The 14,564-nt window shown below is 42.3% G+C and overlaps 1 protein-coding gene across 1 annotated transcript; it reads left to right on the forward strand.

The window, feature by feature from the left end:
* The first annotated feature begins 1,605 nt into the window (after positions 1–1,605).
* Positions 1,606–8,703, forward strand: LOC130701474 (heparan sulfate glucosamine 3-O-sulfotransferase 1-like). The gene is made up of 5 exons (XM_057523456.2): positions 1,606–1,884; positions 4,703–5,764; positions 7,007–7,136; positions 7,229–7,473; positions 7,869–8,703. Exons 2-5 carry the CDS (start codon positions 5,075–5,077, stop codon positions 7,968–7,970), a joined length of 1,167 nt encoding a protein of 388 aa, XP_057379439.1. The 5' UTR covers positions 1,606–1,884; positions 4,703–5,074; the 3' UTR covers positions 7,971–8,703.
* Positions 8,704–14,564: the final 5,861 nt, after the last annotated feature.

Here is a 14,564-nt window from a genome sequence, read left to right on the forward strand (position 1 = left end):
TGTTATAGCTCTTCTATATACACCATATTACGATGCCGGATGGTCGAGTTAACACACACCCACATTAGGAGGGGGGACCGAGCGAACGGGGTATAAGAAAAAAAAAAAAAAAAAAAAAAAAAAAAAGGTTTGGGTGAAGAAAGAGCGCATAAATATATAAAGGAGGATTACTCCGTACAACGCTGAATAAATATATACGCGGGACACGAGGTTCACTCTCTCCCCAGAAAGGGCGTGTGTGTCTCGTAACGTATGTGCGCTGCTGCTGCTGCTGTCCAGAGCTGTACATGAACAGTAATAGCGTGCGCTTACAAATCATCAACCCACTTTAACCGCTATTCACTCAGAGTTAACTCGGATGTTTAGTCGATGGCGTTTGTACAACGTCTCGCACACAAAGGCCAATTACAAATAAACCAACCTTTCAAAGCTATAAATAATGCGCGTTCTGTACAATAGGGCATGTTTAAAACGAAACAATATTTTGCTTTGCCTCGGCTAACATCATTTCTTCGTCCCGGATCTTAAACGAAGCCATTCATTGGGTATACGGGGGGAGGTTTTTATTTTGGGTTTCGTTTTGTTCCCGACTTTTCATCGTCGAACGTTCAAGAAAGAGAAAGAAACAAGCCTATTCTTCCTTTTTTTTTCCCCCTGCTATTGCAATCTAATATTGGATGTGAGTGTTGCCGGGTTTCCCCAAGTGGCTAGACGACAAGAGAAACAACACTTCCAAACAACTCCATTTTGCAATTGGTTCAAGATGGAGAACAAAAAAAAAAAAAAAAAAATAGGCAACGAAATAAAAACAGAAAACATTTAAAAAAAAAAAAAAAAAAAAACGGAGTGGAGAGAGAAAAAAAAACCTCGCACGAAAGGTAAAAGCTTGTTTAGTTGAAATTCAACAATACGCTACAAGGTTTTCCAGCTGAGCCCGCAAAACAGCCGCAACCATCCGTCATTTCGTACGGGCCGCCAGTTATAGTGGGACCTCAGAGACCGTGAAGAACATCGCAACAAGATAAAAAGATCCAACCACCCCAGCCCCTAAAAAAAGTCCGCTTTTACGCGATGGCCCGAACGGACAAGAGCAAAACAAATAAAACAAAAAAAAAAAAAAAAAAAGAAAACACAAACGGCCAAACAAGAAACAGATGGATCTCGTGATGTAAACACAGTTCATCATCCAACGTCCAGCACGTATAAAGAGTCGAATTCAATTTCGCGCGTCACAGAGCAAAGGCTGATTTCCCTCAACAGTTGCGACACCGTTTGCTCTTTACTTTTCCTCTACGCCCATAGAACAACAAGCTTCCGGTAAACGGAACTATCCCTACATCCGAGTCGATAATCGAAATCTTTATACGCATATAAGGCCGAACGCAGAGACAATGGCGCCCTCTACTTGAAAAATGAAAACAAAACAAAGAAAAAAAGAGGAAAAACTACAATCAGACAAAGGTGGACGTGGAGGTGGGCGTCTGCGCAGTTCGGACGCGGTCTGCCTCCTCGTCATGTCCGTCAGCATCGCACAGCGCGAACAGGAGGTGGGCCAAAAGACATGCCGGTTCAAAGTCGGTTTGAAAGGCAGAAGGCGGACACCCACCATCCGTCGATCTAGTACGCGCGTCCTTCCCTCTTCGTTACACATTTCGTGTCCCGCATCGTGCCGCACGTTTAACCCTCGTCGCATTGTGTGTCGGCGTATTCGCCTTTTGGCCGCCCGTTACTTCGTCCGCATTGTGCGCAACACAAAACAATCCAAAAAAAAAAAACAATTCTTAAACTAACGAGGACTATATTAACAAAGATGCACAGTTCGTGACTAACGCGTGACCGGTGATGACTTCCGGTCACTAGTCTCTCTCCGCCGAGGACTTTGAGGTGAGCAAAACTGTTTCGAAACATTTCAATTCTTTCTTTTACAATTCACAAAAAGGTCATTGAAAGAATCAAAGATCAATTGAGTGTGATTGAATGATATTACCATACAAGGTGAAATGCGCGGGTTAAAAACAAGACTAACGAGATGTCGAAAGAAAAAAAAAAAAAAAATGGAAATTCCATACGTTGATAAAAAAAAAGAGTCACAAGAGAAAGATGATAAGTCGTCCAAGGTCTTAATCTTTTGGTCCCCTCCATTTGTTTGTTATTATTGTTGTGTCATCTCAATCTTCATTAGTGCGGATGAAGAAAAGAAAAAATAAGCGAACAACAACAGAAAAAAAAAAAAAAAAAAAAAAGGAAACAAAAGAAGATGATCCAGTCGGTGTCGACACAGCAAAGCCTTTTTCGTACCTCCAACTCATTCGCTGCTATTGTAGTCTGCATGTCATTCACGGGTCGTTCTTTTTTTTTCTTTTTTCTCTCCTCCCGTAACCATGACGGGAAATAACGAGCGGAAGCGGTCGATTAGATTTTCCAACCTTTTCATCATTTTCATCTGGGCATATGTTCACAAACGTATCGTACCAGGTGATGACGCATCTTTTCAAAAAAAAACATTTCTCTCCTTTTTTTTTTTTTTAAAAAGACGTGAGTGAACGACGCTGTTCTCGAAACAATGTCAAATCGAACCCTTTTTTTTTCCCCCTAATCGTGAAATTTAAGAGGATAAAAACAAAAATCCAAGGGCTTTACATCAGCCGCTAGAACATTACGGCAGATGCAAGGGACGATAAATTCACGCGCTGAGATATCACAGCCGCGACAGTTTTTAGCCGAATCGATATCTTCATCATTGTTAAAGAATATTTACGCGGGACGATACTGGTCACGCTGTGTTCTCTCTCTCTGCCTCCCCCCTTCCTTTTTCATTATTCACAACAAAGTGTATACGGCCTACAACTTCTTTTTTTTTTTCTTCCGGACGTAAAAGGCATTGGCCAAGAGACGATCGATACGCGCCCCTACGTTTCATCCGCAGACGTCGTGTGGTAGAACACCGGTGTTGTTCCACCTAGATAGGGCACGCATTGAACCTCTTTTGGCTTTGCGGTGGAAGAAAGAATACAAGTGCAGCATCGGGCCGCATACGCAGAAATTGCACGGAAGGTCGTGTAGTCAAGGGATAACATGCCATCGTTAACGTGATGAGCAAGCAGAACGGGATGGGCCAACAACAAAATGAGGGAAGACCATCAACTTTATTCTTTCCCCCCAAATTTGAAAGAAACTTTTAACCAAGACCAGAATGTTCTTGAGACGAATGTTCCACTAGGCAAATGGCGTCTGTAAAGGTGCGTGTTTCATCGTGCAATATAAAGAAAAAAAAAAGGGGGGGGGGGGGGGGGGAGAACCGACCCGTCTCGATTTCCTGCGCCATCTTTTTCCTTTTCTCACTACACACCCCATCCTTTTTCTTTTTCCCCGTAACCCAAAGGCAACACACAAAGTCACGGAAGAGAACAATCAACATAATGATGCCCAACTTGCAGACTGCAGTCGACTTTCTTCTTTTGCCGGTACAGTCCTCGGCTACACGTGGAAGAATGAAATAAGGAAAAAAAGGCCGGGAGCAGAGCTTCAGCTTTTAACCCGATCCAACAACAAGAAAAGACGCACAGACTCTTTCAACCTTTTGACTGCCTTGTTCTCGAGGCTACACAGAAAAAACTTGATATCACAAGTCCGATTCCACTATTTTGTGCATCGTTGTTTCAAAAAAAAAAAAAAAAAAGTCCCGGCCGTCGACGCTGCACATGTACACGTTACACGCTGTATCCCGAAAAAAAAAAAAGAGAGAGCCATTCATGTCACATTTTTTTTTTTTAGCCACTCCCTTGCGACTACACGGTAGACAGCGAAATTTGATGGGCTCGGGTCACCAATTGTCTACGTGAACGAAGCAAAAAGAATTCATCTTTTTTGTTATAAAAAAAAAAAACGGCGCGCCCATTTTTCTTTTTGTTTGTTACCGACAACGTAGGAGCAGAGTCGATTAGGGAAATGATTTCTCTTTTGTGTGTGACTGGAAGGACGACCCGCGTCGCGTGTTCCATAGAAAAAGAAGCGAACAAATGAAAAGCCGTGACTCTAATATTATCTTTTTCAATAAAATACCAGAAATCATAATACAGCAGCAGGGCGGGACCATCGATCGTTACGGACCAGCATTTCTCAAAACTCTATTTTTAGTTGACACACGTACACGTTAGAATGAAACGCTAGCTCGACAAGCACTACCCACAAAGAAAATCAAAGGCTCCCTTGTTTTTTTGTTTCTTTTTTTTTTTTGGTCTTCTCAATCACCTAACTCAGATGGCAAACATCGGATGCGCATCGACATCCCTAACACATAACAAAATAGAAAAAAAAATAGCCTCAAAGGAAAGATGTAACGACATGTCCAGCGTTCGGTCAAGGCGTCCAACGGGACTACGCCAAAAAAAAATAAAAAGTTTTGAAAGACCCAAAACGAAAACACAAGAGTCAACTTTTCTCTCTACGGTGGCACGAGAAACTTGACGAGATTCTGTTCATTGCCTCTCCTTCTTCTTCTTCATAGTTCCAGACACAGGAACTTAGAAAAGCCTTTCTCTCTTTTTTTTTTTTTTTTTTTTGTGCTGAAAAGTCACTCGGTTTGGTCTTGTTGAAACGGCCGGGAAAGACGAGTGGGAGGCACTCGACAAAAAGAAAAAGAAAGATAATCAAAAGCAAGAATAACTTGACTTCATTTGTCGTTTCCTTTTTGCATTTTCAGAATATTTTGATTATCATTCAACGTGCCATTGGATCACATCTGATTTGATTCGACAACTCTATTCCGCTTTTGACGGGGCCGGTAGTGTGCCCTTGGCCAGCTTTTACCCTTGGCCGGAATTGACAGACGTGTCCAGCGCAAGAAGAAAGTGAAGCACAAAAAATAAAGAAAGGAGAACCGTTTGTATCGTGTTCTATCGATCCATCTACAAGCGCAGCATAGCCACACGCAAAACCCAAGGTCCAGCTCCTACACACACAACCGCAAACGGTTTGCGTCTCAAATCTACAAGCGAAACACGTGAAAGTTCTGGGCAAAAGATAAAAAAAAAAAACAAAAAAAAAAAAAAAAAAAAAGCAAAGCGCCTTTCTTATGGGTCGTCGCCGTAGTTTTGGCAGCAGGTTGTTGGCCGGCCTAGCGCTAGCGTCCATGTCCATCTGTCTGGTGCTGCTTCATCAACTGAGTCAAGACGGTAAAGCGGCGATAGGAGGAGCGACGACCAATGAGGCCATTGAAAGGCGGCAAAGACATTCGCATCGCTATTTGCTGATGGCCGCGGCTGGAAGCGGCTCCATTCCAGCGGCGGCCAGCGGCCTGGAATCAAAGCAGCGGCAGCCGATTGCGGCGGCCGTGGCAAAAGAAAGGGCACGAAACCAAGTGGAGAACAACAATCAGTCGTCGATGGTGGATCGACGGTTGCCACGGTTACTCATCATCGGCGTGAGAAAGGGCGGGACGCGTGCCCTTCTGGAGATGCTCAACTTGCATCGCGACATCGCCATGGTGCCCGTCGAAGTGCATTTCTTCGACAAATTCGACAACTATCAGCGCGGACTCGATTGGTACCGGTCGCAAATGCCGTTGTCGAGCGACGCCCAACTGACGGTCGAGAAATCACCAAGTTACTACGTCACGCCGGAGGTGCCCGAACGCGTGTACGCCATGAATCCGCACGTCCAACTTGTTCTCATCGTACGCGACCCAGTTACGCGATTGCTCTCCGATTTCGCCCAAATAGAGGCCTCCAGGGCGGCGCAAAATCTACCCAACCGACGATTCCAGGTACGTTTCTTTTATTTGTACTCCATTATCAACTCGACATGCATTTGAATATTGCAAACTGCCACACACACACAAAAACACTTTCAACTGGGGGGAAGAGTGTCTCGACACAAATTCCTGGCCTATTTGCTGCACTTCTCAATCCATTGGCAATTGAATTCGAAATAGGAGAGAGAGAGAGAGAGAGAGCAATAAGAACCGCAGCTTTTAGACTGCTATATATACTAGTAGTAGTCGTTCAAGCAGCAGTTGTTAAGTAAAGAAATAGGAAAAAAAAAAAAAAAAAAAAAAAAAGTCTGGCTGGAACAGTGACGATCGATAAGCGTGAGCTACACGTATAGAAGCGTGTCCCACCTCTCCCAAGTTCTTGACGTAACGCTGAGTAAGTGGTTCGTCAGTTGTCAGTGATGATTAGATTCGTTATCCCATCTATCGCAACTGACTGCCGGCCTACTTTCCTATGCCAACCCAGTTCAATACCTTGCAGAAATAATTACTCGACTATGCACAACACACACACACACGTAGATAGGCTGCTACTTATTCCAGTGCAGCAAAGCAAGGACCAACTACTCCAAAAAGAAAGCGGGAGAGCCGGTTGTGCACGCAGCAGCTCGACGCTAATGAAAGTGTGTCTCTCTCTGTGCACACACACTTGAAGCGCACGGGCGGAATCGTAGAGATGAGCCAAGAGTCTCTGTCGATTTCCCAAGAGTCCGACTCACGAGTCAGGCAACAACCTTTCGTCCATACAGATCGAGCCATGGTGGAATAGAGACCGTTCCCAGCCAAAAAAAAAAAAAAAAAAAAAAAAAAACACGTAAGAGACAGACAGAAAAGATTACATCGTCCACCTACCGGAATACTAAACACTTCTTCTTCCCCACTTTTGAATTTAGTTTGTTTTTTTTTCGTTTCTTTGTTGCAATCCAATCAAGTCAAATCGTCAAGAATCAAGTTGATATTTTTACACGTAGTAAAAGTATATAGAAGAAAAACAAGTAGACTATGCCACCACTAAAGGGAAACAAAAACATGGCATAATGGCCCAGGAGTCATTTGGTAAACACGTCGCGTTACATCTTTACATCCACCCCAGAAATAAAACACGTTCACGTGCTCATCTACTTTTTTTTTTTCTTTTTTTTCCTCCCTTCTTTTCTTTTCATTGCTGCGGGGAAAAAAAACCACACGATGTTTTCATACGAAACTTCATCAACAACGCAAAAAAAAAAAAAATAGGACGTGGCGCTGCTACCGAATGGTGAAGTCAACACGCAGAACCGGGCGCTTCACGTTTCCCTCTACGCCAAATTCCTGTCGCGCTGGTTGCACGTGTTCCCCAGGCGACAGCTACACATTGTCGACGGTGGTAAGTGTTTAAAAAAATAATAATAATAATCACGCAACATCCTTTTGTCTCCCCCCCCCCCACCTTACCTAATGGCGATTGTTGTCGAACAGATCGATTGATTCAAGACCCGTGGCCGGAACTGCAGAAAGTGGAACGATTCCTCGGACTGGATCATCTGATCCGTCGGGATCAATTCTATTTCAACGCTACCAAGGGATTCTACTGTTTGACGGGCACGCCGGCCGACGTCAGCAACGGTAACGACAATTTAACGTTGGCAACGGCCGAGGAGCATCACAACCACCACTACCATCACAAATGTTTGGCCGGCAGCAAAGGCAGGAGGCATCCGCAGGTAACACACACGTCCATTATTTTACATGATGATTCATTGATCAAACTACTGCATTTGGCCACACGGCCTCACTTTCCGCTTTGCCCCGCTTTGCCGTGCAGAAAAGTTGGCTAGCCCCTTCAAAACGAATTTTGCCCGGCCACCATTATATCCCCCCCCCCGCTCGTTAATGATTCACGCGAAACCGACGGTGCGTGAAAACCACAACGGGGAAGGCCTATGTAATAATCACCCTGGGAGACCAGGCAGCTGTTTACCTAACCACTCCCCCCTTTGCTTTTGCTCCGACTAATTCAATCAAGGCTCCTTTGCCCTTTTTTTTTTTTTTTTTGGTTACAAATCAGATAACTGTTTCATTTCTTTTTTTTTCTTTTTCTTTAATTTGCTATTGAAAGGTACCGGATGAAGTGATTTCTGTTTTGAGGCAGTTCTTTGCGCCACACAACCGCAAATTCTTCGCCATGGTCGGCCAGGATTTCGATTGGCCGGAACAGTAATGGCGCTCAACTTGCGCCATCTACGCATTACTAATTAGGGCAGAATCAAATGACCTAACGAACTTGGCTGTGATCTTCGACAAAAAAAAAAAAAAAAGACAAAAAAGACAAAAAAAAAAACTTTTCCTTCAACTTTCTCTGCCTGTCAAAAAAAAAAAAAAAAAAAAAAGTTCGTACATTTTCAGGATGGCATCGTTGTCTTTCAAAATCTATTTCTTTCATATATATATATATTATTTTTGTTGTTTCTTTGGTTTGGCCAATTTGTGCCAAAACAGAAAACAAACAAAAAAAAAATCCGCACCAAAATCATTTCTTACTCGTTCAAAAATGCACAGCACGTATTTTTTATTGACTCTACTTTTTTTTTGTCATTGTTTACTACGCTATAAAGAATTATTGATTATCGTCGAACCATATGATTATCGCCCAATCGGGGAAAATCTTTTTCTTCCCTTTTGATAAATAAAAAAAAAGAGAAAAAAAAAACCCCCAAAAAAAAGAAAAGACCCAAGACAAAAATCAAAGTTCAACGATACAATCGAAGGCGCTACGTCCTATGCTATTACTATTATTGTATTGTACTCAGTTCCGACATGTAGAGAAATGGCATAAGAGGAAAACTGTTTTATCGACCCGATCTCGACGATGTGCCACCCTCCGTCGCCAAATTCCCTCCACATCGCGTACAAGAATGATAGGCCCCTCTTACTTTTTTATCGAGTAAAAGAAAACGAACAGACATACAAAAAAAAAAAAAGGTCAATATTCTCTTTCTATGACCGGCTGATAATAATACAGTTGCCGCGCACATCGAAATACGAGTGGCCGTCGTTTATCCGGAAAAACAAAAAAAGAAAGGGCGTTGCCGACTACATGGCAATAGAAGAAAACAAATGTGAGAAAATGAACATGTGTGCAGCGCATCAGTCAATCCCACACACAAACACCGAATCTCTTTGCCCTCCCTCTTTTTCTCATCGAATCGATGAACTTGTGCGTGTCCATCTGTCTCTTTTCTTTATTTCCAAGAGGGACAGAAAAACATTAAAAACATGGTTCATTTTCTCTTTTCAATGTCCCTCCAAATTATGTTTACGACAACATTTTCTTCTTCTTCTCCAAGTGATTTTAAAGTGAAAATCAGCGTTTTACATGTGTGCATGTTAACATTGATCATATTTAAATGATTTGCAAAACGAATAAACTACATTGGCTGTTATAAAAAAAAAAAAAAGATTGGAAATGATTAGACGAAAGAAAACTTGGCCATCGTAAACAAGTCAATTAGACCTCTGTAATCTGTAATAATAGCCAAAAGTTTTTTTCCGTTTTTTTTTTTTTTAATAGGATCAATTTCTTTCGCCTTCGGAGGGCATCACCTCAAAATGAAACAACACGGGCGCTAGGAATTGAATTTACGATTATTGTGTTCACATGCCGACTAGGCCAGGCTTATATTGTTAGGTTCATCCATCTCATTGGAGCTCCCGCAGTGAACGAAAATAAAAAAAAAAAAATCAAATAAATGTCAAAATAGAATGTCGGCTTCATCCATCACGCTCTCCGTTGTGGGACCCGCTTAATGTGTATTGAACCAACCGAACGAAACGGTTGGCATTATGGGCTAGACATTGAATAACCGCAGCAATCAAATGACAATCTCGCTCAATCGAAAGCAAGAACTTGACACACAAGTTCATAGAGTTCAAGGTAGAAAACAAAAAATGGCAATTGTACGGTCAATCGTAAGAGACGGCAGACTTAATCCCGTAAAAGGTGCTGTCGGTAAAAGCCTATAGGGAAAAGCGGCAGTGACTTGTCTACGCACAGTCGTTGTAGTATTTTATATTGAGCGCGCACACACACACAAGGAAACAAGATAAAGAACCTTTTTCTTATTTCCCTCGCTTTCTATTGTGGGATACGACCCCGGTCGGGACTTTTGGGACGGTAACGACGGGCAAGTGGCGGGAGGTCAGAACGATCATCAATCCTTTGGGTTTGGGGCTGCACTTAAGTCCAGCCATTCCAACAGCGATCAATTGGGTCTGTTTCGAAAAATTCCCCAGCCACCCTCTCCCCTTTCCCTCCGAAACAATAAAAAAAAATATATATATTTCTTTCACCTCCCCCCTTCGTTGAAGAGTTTAAAAAAAGAAACTCGCAGATGGTGATAAGAGAGCGTGTACGCACCATCATCATCCACAGGGCGGATTATTCGTCTACACTGCAGGCGGCTACGGCACCGATGATTCACATCGTTATTCCACCACAATAAATCGTTTTCGAGGATTTCCTTCACTCATGAGAATCCAAACCCCCACTTTACCGTGAAGAAAATGTAAGTGAGACGTTGGGGCTATAAGCCCACGCTACACGTTGCGATAGTCACACCATCAAAAATTGCGATGCGAACGTGAAAAACACGATGGCCCTATCTTCTTTTCCCATCTCCGCATTGAGAAGGAAATGCGTTGTGTTCTGCCCGGCTGAAGAGAAGAAGACACGCAGCAGGAGAATTCGTACTAAAACCATCATTCAAGTTCTACTTTATCCCTCCACCTAGTGGGAGGAGGGATACTCTAGCGACCAAAAGCCTTCCGCTGTTTGGGGTAAACGTAAAAAAAAAGTATAGCTGATGATCCGCATTGAGAAAAGTGCAACGCACGGAAAACTTCCCTAAGGCAGGGAAATAAATTGGATCTAAAAAACAAAAATTTTATTCCGGCCCGTCTGTATCTCCATACATCCTACCCCTCCACCACTTTGTTTTTCATGACATTTGAAGGAGAAAAAAAAAAAAAATTCATTTTACGTGCAACGGCAAGGAGAGAAAAACAAAAAGCAAACGTCAACAACAACGCACAAACACGCCATTAAATGAGGGGGAAAAGAAAAACCTTTTAACGATCGCCTACAAAGAAGCTCGTAACGGGATCAAAACACGCGGACTAGAAAAGAGCGTTCAAAATAGCCTACGGGGACAAGATACGGGTCTGAATGGACCTCCTGGAATAATGCTTTTACCATTAAATGACAAAACGAAATGAATCTTTTCAACATCAAGGTCGCAAACAATTAAAGAATTCTTTTAACAAAAAACAAAACAAAAAACGATATCACGAAAATGAAATCGACACGAACAAACGTGATCGTGCAACGCTAGCGACGGAAGCAGACGATAAGAAAAATTCAAGATGAGTTGACTCAATGAAAAAAGAAATCCTTTTTTTTTTTTTTTTTAAAGGTGACAGAGTTCCACGAGACGCAGTCACATTCCGGTTCGCGACTTGTATCGTTCGAATTTGAATGTGACAGATTAGTTGAACAAGAACGATGAAACAGAAAATCATTCGACACCGACATGCACGTTCCTTTGAACACCGACAGACTTTTAGATAACGCCTGACAAATATCTACTTTCAAGTCGGAGCAGGCAATAAACATAACGCCCACATTCGCATCGTCGAATCGAATGATTGAACATTCGATATTGTTTTCCTATTCCAACAAAGCAAGAGGAATCGTTCTGGCAAGTTTCAAGTACGCAACAAGAACAATGACGTAGGCGATCATTTCAATAATCAAAACAAAGAAATGGAGGGAGAATCGTCAACTGATTGGGTATTCGACAGAAAAATAACATTTACGTTTTAAACGTGGATGATACAACAAGCCGTGACGACAGCGACCTCATCAAATAAACATTTCGTACATTTTTATTCATGTCCCACCCTCCATCGATGTTGTGCTAGTCGCATGTTTCATCCACCGAATACAAACTCTTTCAGACATGTCCAGACATTCCCGGTACGTTGTTATTTTTCTTTTTACTTTAAAAAGGAACCCATTATAAAACGAAGCAACCCATACATGTTTTACACTATGGTATGTTGGCAAACTTGTGACGCAACAAACCCGCAAATGACGACATCGTCCACCCTGAAGTTTGAACGCCCTTTTGCCCTTGATCAAGTCAAATTGTACCTACGCTCCTGTGCGTGGGTGTCGCATAATGGACTTCACCTGCGGAGGTCAACTGGGAATGTCACACATCAAACAAACACAACGTTTGCCGCCCCCAAAACAAACAACAAAGTTGAGTAAAACGCTGTCGAATAATTCAAATAAGGTCGACCTGAAGGAATGGCCTCCCACCTGTCAACTCGACGTTATTGATTTTGATTTGTAACGTGCATCGGCAATTGGATAACTATTAGGACTTTAGCATCAAGAAAAGAAAAAAAAACAGGACAGTGCGTCAGTCGATTGAAATACAGGTGGTTGTCAAGGAGATGACGGCATTCGCAGTTTAAATTTTCTGACATGTATAATTGAAAAGGCAAAGGTTGAAAATATGGAATCGATCGATTTCACTACACTCGACGATGTTCTCGGCGTCTTTATTCTCTACCACAAAAGATCAGCACAAAAATTGTTTGCGGGGAAGTCGTGTAAGGGACGCCCTTTGTGTTCGCACGAATGTAAATTGGCCTCGTATACGCTACGGACATGTTCTTTATCGCATAGAAAGGGCTAATGAACATCACTGCAGGAGCACATAAACTTGGGCAAGCGTTGAAAATGGAGAGAAGCTCGTTAGCGATCGTGTTGATTCCGACGCCGGAGGCTCCCCCCCAACGTCACAAGCGAAACTCCCTTTCAGCCTTTGCTGCTTCTGGCACTTTAACTCAAGTTCGACAACAACCTCCCCAGGCTATCGAATGTTGCTTTTTCAGGACGCACGTATTATTTCAGTACGTGTGTTGGCCCACACAAATTACATCAATTCACCTGACTTTGATTGGCGCCCCCACCCCCAACAAAAATTGTCTCAAGAATTCGTTTGTAGTATAAAAAGAGTGTTCAAAAAGTTATATGGTCGATCGAATCGACATACATATTTTGGTGAAGCGACCGGGCGACAGTATGTGACGGAACAGAACGGACACAGCTGAATAGAAAATGAGAAGGCTGTCAAACAGTAGCGGGTCCCACCCATCATCGATTGGTCAATTGTCAACCTAGTAGCCCTCCCGCTTGTGGATATCGCAATTAATAATGACATACATTAACGCGAGTACAACCAGAAATTAAACCAATAAATAAAAAAGTGGAGCTATCCTTGGGTGTAACATCCAAGGATAGCAGACGAAATTCGAAAAGTTTGACCAATTATTTGGAATAAAAAAAAACTGGAAACAAAAAATTTACTTTGATTCGATATTTAATCAAAGCTAAACGCGTTTCACAACACGAAAGTCTCAAGTTTTTTTTAGCAAACTTTTTCTTTAATCTCGAAACAGCAAAAGAACGACTCAAAGTCGAGAAAGAAACAAAAACTTTTTTACGGAGGATATCCACACCTACAGATCTACGAATTATACATCAGATAGGAGTAAGTATTACGCATATTTTTACCCAGAAGCGAAATAATAAAAGAGGAAAAAAAAAAAAAAGTCGAGCACGAATGACTTATTCAATGCGATGCGCAGACCGTAAGAAATGGAAATGTGTTTTGTAGCCCGCAACTTGTGACCCTAATCCATTACCACGGGTTTGGGATACTCTATGAAAACTTGGCGTTCGCTATGAAACGTTGAACGAGTGAATCGACCATTAATCGTTTCTGTCGTCAGCAACTTGCCTAACTGCATCCCAACGACACACACACATGGGAACGTTTCCCCTAGATCTATAAAAAAAAGGAAACAAGGAGATCTTTCGTATCACATAAGTGGTAGCAATTAAGACTGTATGAACGCATGTTCTCGTAAGTGGAATCGATCGGCCATCATTGCCGGAACGACTCCATTTCTTTTTCCAACAGCCATCAACCACAGAAAAGGTAGGACCTTCGTAAACTGACAATTTCACAAATTCCTAACTGAACTTGAACCGCCGCTGAACGATGACGCAATATAGCAAAAATCAGATCGAATTAAAGCTCTTCACTACAGCACAAGAGTGGCTGGGATTTGCTTGCAGGTCATCCAATGAGAACGTTCTATTCTGGAAACACAACATGCACGCACGCCCCCACACACGCAAACCTCTGAGACGCAAAAATTCGATTCTGGTCAGCATTCCGTACGTGAAGTTTGTCATCCATGACAATTGGCCCTTGTTTTTTTTTGTTCGAGACTTTTTCACTAGTTTCTACTGCACGAATCAATGACACTGAAAACAACAAACAAAATGGGGAAAATATGCTAGGGAAACGAAAACAATCATACGCCATGTTTGTCTCAAGTGGGGAAGTCGTGTGGGATGGGTACGCATTTTTCTGTGGGTTTCCGAGTACTAAAAATATGTACCAACTATTTGCTTTCTGAGAAAAAAAACTCTACAACCCCAATAGGCAGTACAACATCACACGGATTCACTCGATTCGACCAGATACAAAAAAAAAAGAAAGAAAAATGTATGTTCGACTCACCATTTCACACGTGGTGGGCTGCAGATGCCGTCCTCGTCGCTGATCCTGAAAAATGGAGATGAAAGTTTAGACAAGGGTTCTCAAATCCTTTAAAATTAAAGATGAAATGTAAAAGGGCAGTAATCAATGTCAGTATTGACTAAAATTTAATG

This window comes from Daphnia carinata, chromosome 10 (assembly GCF_022539665.2).
Source record: "Daphnia carinata strain CSIRO-1 chromosome 10, CSIRO_AGI_Dcar_HiC_V3, whole genome shotgun sequence".
In the NCBI taxonomy this organism is placed as follows: domain Eukaryota; kingdom Metazoa; phylum Arthropoda; class Branchiopoda; order Diplostraca; family Daphniidae; genus Daphnia; species Daphnia carinata.

Coding starts and splice junctions, on each gene's coding strand:
- LOC130701474 (XM_057523456.2), top strand. CDS start 5,075: ATGGGTCGTCGCCGTAGTTTTGGCAGCAGGTTGTTGGCCGGCCTAGCG. Junction 5,765..7,006: donor TACCCAACCGACGATTCCAG/GTACGTTTCTTT, acceptor AAAAAAAAATAG/GACGTGGCGCTGCTACCGAA. Junction 7,137..7,228: donor GCTACACATTGTCGACGGTG/GTAAGTGTTTAA, acceptor GTTGTCGAACAG/ATCGATTGATTCAAGACCCG.